This window comes from Nematolebias whitei, chromosome 4, assembly GCF_014905685.2.
Source record: "Nematolebias whitei isolate Nwh7 chromosome 4, NemWhi1, whole genome shotgun sequence".
NCBI classification, from domain to species: Eukaryota; Metazoa; Chordata; class Actinopteri; order Cyprinodontiformes; family Rivulidae; genus Nematolebias; species Nematolebias whitei.
In genome coordinates, this window is record NC_056501.1 from 23,058,556 (window position 1) to 23,063,844 (window position 5,289).

The window sequence follows — 5,289 nt, forward strand, 5'->3', positions numbered from 1 at the left end:
TGTTTTAAACCCTTCCCACATGCTTGTAATAATCAAAATAATGTTTCTAAACTCTAAACCATGGCTATTCAACTGGCGGCCCGCAGGCCATTTCCGGCCAGTGGGTGACTTCAATCCGGCCCACTTCATTAATTTTTTTTTTTTGGTTCTAGGTTTGGGTTTTGGGTTCTGTTTATTGCATTTATGATTCAATGCAATAAAATAAACACATTTGAAAGGTAACAGATCATTGTAAACTTTGGTTTATTTACAAAATGATTTTAATCGCTGGATGTCTGGCCCCCGAGCTGTTGGCTTTCAGAAACTGTAGCCCCTTGAACCGTTTTGTTGAATAGCCCTGCTCTAAACGCTCTAAAATAGTACAGAATGTCATGATTTCAGCTCTCTGCCTCCGGCTGCACTCTGCCATCTGCCAGCGCTCTCAGCCATGCCCACTTCTCTGCTCTGCATGGAGATCAGCTGATCAGCTGCAGGAAGAAGCTTCTCCTTCCGCTGTGGGCTGCACACAGGTGCAGCAGGTGCTAAATAATTTAAAATAATTTATTTTAAATAAACATTCCATGCCAATCGTGTGGCTCATCCATCGTGTCATGTCCAATTTTATTTTGAAAAACCACGATACAGTGAGTCCGCAACAAATGAACCGCAAAGTAGTGAGTGACTACTGTAAAGCAAATCATAGATTAAGAAAAGGCAGAAAAAATGAGATGGAAGGGATGTGGATGGCAACATTTATTTGCTCACAGCACGTACGGTAAATCCACTAGAAAAATGTCAATGCATCTATATCATCACAGAGAGCATGAAAATATGATTCATTATTTGTGTTATTCAGCTCTTTTACTCTTGTTAACAAAATAATCATCAATTGGGCAAGTTTTTCCTGCCATATTAAGGATTTACAATCAGGTGGTTGTGTAATAATTGTGACAGAGCTACATGTAACACAAGAGCTCATCAGACATTATTTTCCTCAAAGAGCTGAGCTTGGTGTTCAGTAAAGCATGAAATGAAGTTCATCTTCAGTCATCGTGTTTACTCTTTTGGAGGAACCGCTGAGCCAATCTGAACCAGCATGGTGGTTTAACAGTAATAAACAGTGCTTTATTTACTGCTCATGGCTGTTAATAAGAGAGTACATGTGAAGAGCTCGAACAGGAACATTTGCATTCAACTCATTTCCCCCAAAACAAATAGATTTAATTCCTCTTCCTCGTTCTGTCTGGCTCACAGCGTTTTTCTGTGTGTTGTTGTGGTCAGGAATGCCCCAGACTGTGTGCTCAGGCACCATGTTCACCACTCCCAGTGGCTTCAGCCCTCATCTGGCCTGCGCTGAGCCTGGGGGGGAGGAGGAAGAGGAGGCCCCGCAGGAAGGTCCGGAGCCTGGGGCTTGCCTGGCCGACGTGCCCCCGATCACCTCTGCCTCCCTGGACACCCTGATCCAGAACCTGGTGCCCACTGCAGACTACTACCCCGAGGTAAACGAACTGGACTGAACATTAATGATAAGCCCTGAAAAGAAATGATATGGTTGAAATTTCAATTATTCAAGACTAATAACAAAAAAAACTGACAAAAAAGGGAAACAGGTCAGAGTCAGGCGACAAACTTCTGGAAAGTTTAGTTAAAATTGAGGTATGACTGAAATCTCTAGAGTCGGACATTAGAAGAATGGAGTGTTGTATTTGTTGCCTGGCAACAGTTGAGCTGATGACGTCACGTGCATGCCTGACAGGTGACACAGGTGAACTCCGTTTGATCTTCCTGTAACACAGAAACTAACAGATAACAGTTCCATGTGCAGGGTGCAGTGTTGTTTTGTACTTAAGTAGAATTTTGACGTATATTTACTTTACTTCATCATTTACATTTCTAGTGACTTTCACTTTTACTCCACTAAATTTCCACAATAAAATGTGTACTTTGATACATTGCCCTTAACCATCTTAGTTACTTGTTCCTATGATTTAAAATGAGAAGAAATCTGATTGGGCAATGCCTGTTTGTTCTCCCAGCCTGTGACTTCATGCGGCCTCTTCTCTCCCTCACTGACACTCTCATCACAAACCCAGCCCCTCCCCCACTGCTTCTGTGGAAACTGCGGTTCCCACTGTGAACAAGCTAGATGCATTTACAGATATCAATCGTTACAGTAGGTCTTTGTTGACTCACAGTGGAGACACTAGCTATGTTTACATGCACAAAATTCTTTGACCGGATTGAAATGTTTTCAGATTAAATAATTCAAATGTATCGTTTACATGGGCGCAATCCGTTCATGACGAGCGTTTACATGCGATTGGGCTTTGTTCTGAACAGAAGTACTGACATGCACAGAGTGGTAAACTCTCCTTAAAAAAAAAAAACACCGAAGAAGAAGTTGTACTTCCTGTTTACTTCCGGGATGAATGTAAACAAACCTGAGCACCCAAAATGGACCTGCGACAGGTTTTAATGACGGTGGAGTTGTTACTGCACTCCCTACAGGTGATACAGATCATTTTGAGCTCTTTCAAAGTTTCTAGTAGAAATGTGTCGCTCACCGACAAGTTTTGCTTCCCCGACATGCTAATATTATTAGCATTAGCCAGGTGGAAATGACAAAGTCGCACATGCGCAGTCAGGTCAGTTTTTCACGATCAGGAAAAAAATGAACAGATCAAGCGTTTACATGGACACCGTTCGGGTTATGAATCGGCGTAAACCACCCGTTTCGTTCTGATCACAAATTCTTTCAGATCGCGCTGAATAAACAAAGAATAACCCGAATGGGGCGTTTACATGACGCATTTTTACTCTGAACGGCCGTTTAATCCGATTACTTATGTCCATGTAAACATAGCTACTGTAAATTCCTAATAGATGTGAAAATGACAGTAGCTGCTAAAAATGAGAGGTTTGGTGTTCTCCGGGATGTTAACTGGTTAGAGCAACAAGATGAAGTTGTCAGGCCACTAGTCTTCCCATTAAAGAACACGGAGACAGATATTCAGTTTAGGGTGATTTATTTGCTGTGTTTCTTCTGGTATTTACACACAGCAGTAAACCAGTAAAGCAAAAACAAGCTTGAACAACAAGGCTCCATCTGTGTCGGGAGAGATAAAAAAAAGAACCTGCTACTGAGCTCTGCACTTTACACAGAGCGGTGCGTTCAATGGCGTTGGACAGCCATGGTGCATTCAAGAGCATAGGAACTATTAAAATCAGAAAGAAACAAGCCATAACCAAACAGAACCTAGCTCAGTAAATAAGCCAACTACACAACAATGTGGGCTGTCTAACAGCTTTGTTAATAAAGGTTAATAAAGTTTAATAAAGGTTAATAAAGGTTGAATGAATTTACTTAATTAGAATCAGACTTTTTAAAGAGCAATCTTTCATTGTTCAGTTCAAACTATCCAAGCTTTTGTCACTGAATATTGCACCCAATAAACGTTTTTTTTTTTTTGTATTTTCTAACCATTCACTTTTACTTAATACTCTTACTTTAAGTACATTTTATGAGACATTTACTTTTGATACTTAAGTACATTAAATGTCAGACACTTTTTAAGACTTTTACTCATGTAATACTTTTTAAAGTAGACTTTAACTTTTACCAACTTAATTTTATGGTAATATACTTGTACTTTCACTGAAGTATCACTTGTCAAGTGTCATAACACAGTCTTTTTCTTCTTTTCACACCATCTGTTCTACCAGTGCTCAGTGATGTCTCCTTGTCAGTTTGTCTGCGTTTTTGGTCTTTTTCCAGGCGATCATGAAAAGATAAAAGTTTTACACATTTGTGTTTTATGGGGAAAATAATCATAAGAGTGTTAAAACTGCTGCAGCTGTTTCAAGCTGTCAGCCTCAGAAAGTCCATTTAGGTTTAAATTTGCAGCGTCACTTCTCCCAGTTCCATCACTGGCCTCGGGTCTTTAGCGTTGGGTTTGTAGATGCAATGGGGATGTGTGATTAAACGTCTGCTTCTGACCTTTTGACAGAAAGCCTACGTGTTTACCTTCTTGCTGAGCGCCCGTCTCTTCATTCCTCCTCCGGAGCTGCTCGCCAGGGTGTGTGAGCTGTGCATCAAGCAGCAGCAGCTGGATCAGAGCCCGCTGGACACGGTCAGCACTGCGCCACACACAAATACACGTGTGCACAACCCAGACAACGATCATAAAAACATTCAGTCATACTCATATTCTGTGCATAAGCAATCTTTTATTTTTTTATTTTTTTGTGAGTGCAAGGAGTTGTTAATTTCTTTGTGTTGGTTTGTTGAACAACAGGCTAAAGTTCGCAAGTTTGGTCCTAAGATCCTGCAGCTGCTCACAGAATGGACAGAGACATTCCCGATGGATTTCAGGGACGAGAAGATGGTCGGCCTCCTGAAAGACATCATCCACAGGATAGCTCCGTGTGATGAGGTAACCTCACAGTCATCCACTCAATGAGGGTGCCGGAGAACTCGAGCACTCTTTTTATTGTTCTTTTATAAACTTTTGTCTTGTATCTCATGATGCACCTTTAAAATAAAACATGAAAGTTATTCTCTTAATCATGCAGCTGGAACAGTGTGCTGATTGTTGATAGCAATGCATGTTTAATGTAGACAAAAGCTGCAAAAAAAAAAAAAAAATTTATAGAGTTCAATGAAATTGATGGTGAAACAGATGAGAAGACACAGCCCTCTACATCTCAGACATAATTAACTGTAGAAACATCATTCAGTTTATTCAAGTCACAGAAAGTTGGACTTCATGTGTCTGAACTGGTATTTTGATCCCTTTCATGGAGTTTCCACAATCACAGTTTTAGTTTTAAGCTTTTTAAAGACTTTTCTACCAAATGTTCAACTAACAGTTGACGTCACATTTAGAGCTGTCTAAAATATTCAGATTTTTTGCAAACAATTTTTTTCTGACACCCACTACTTTTATGGGACATATCTACAAATTATACCTCAAAATATACACATTTTTGTCATCTTTCACCGAGTGTCTTCCTCACTGCTATAGGGCTTGAAGTTTTCTCTTAGATACCCCAAAATACAGAGAGTGCAGAGCCAAGTGTCTACAGCAGAGGTGTCAAATAATCCTTGTCCTCAGTGGTCACTAGCTTGCATGTTTTACAGGTTTCCCTGCTCCAACACACCAGATTCAATGGTTGAGTTACCTCTTCAAGTTCTGCAGATGCCTGTTAATCACCTATTTATTCATATCAGGTGTGTTGGAGCAGAGAATCCTCTAAACATGCAGGATGGATGGATGGATGGATGGATGGATGGATGGATGGATGGATGGA

At 40.5% G+C, this 5,289-nt stretch overlaps 1 protein-coding gene across 1 annotated transcript in view; it reads left to right on the forward strand.

The window, feature by feature from the left end:
- Positions 1–1,262: 1,262 nt before the first annotated feature.
- The window catches only part of LOC119409016 (ras-GEF domain-containing family member 1C), a 16,223-nt gene continuing 12,196 nt past the window's right edge, over positions 1,263–5,289 (forward strand). Inside the window, exons 1-3 of the mRNA XM_037675877.1 lie at positions 1,263–1,478; positions 3,987–4,109; positions 4,275–4,412. Of these exons, the coding sequence (XP_037531805.1) occupies positions 1,263–1,478; positions 3,987–4,109; positions 4,275–4,412 (477 nt within the window). The remainder of the gene's footprint in view (positions 1,479–3,986; positions 4,110–4,274; positions 4,413–5,289) is intronic.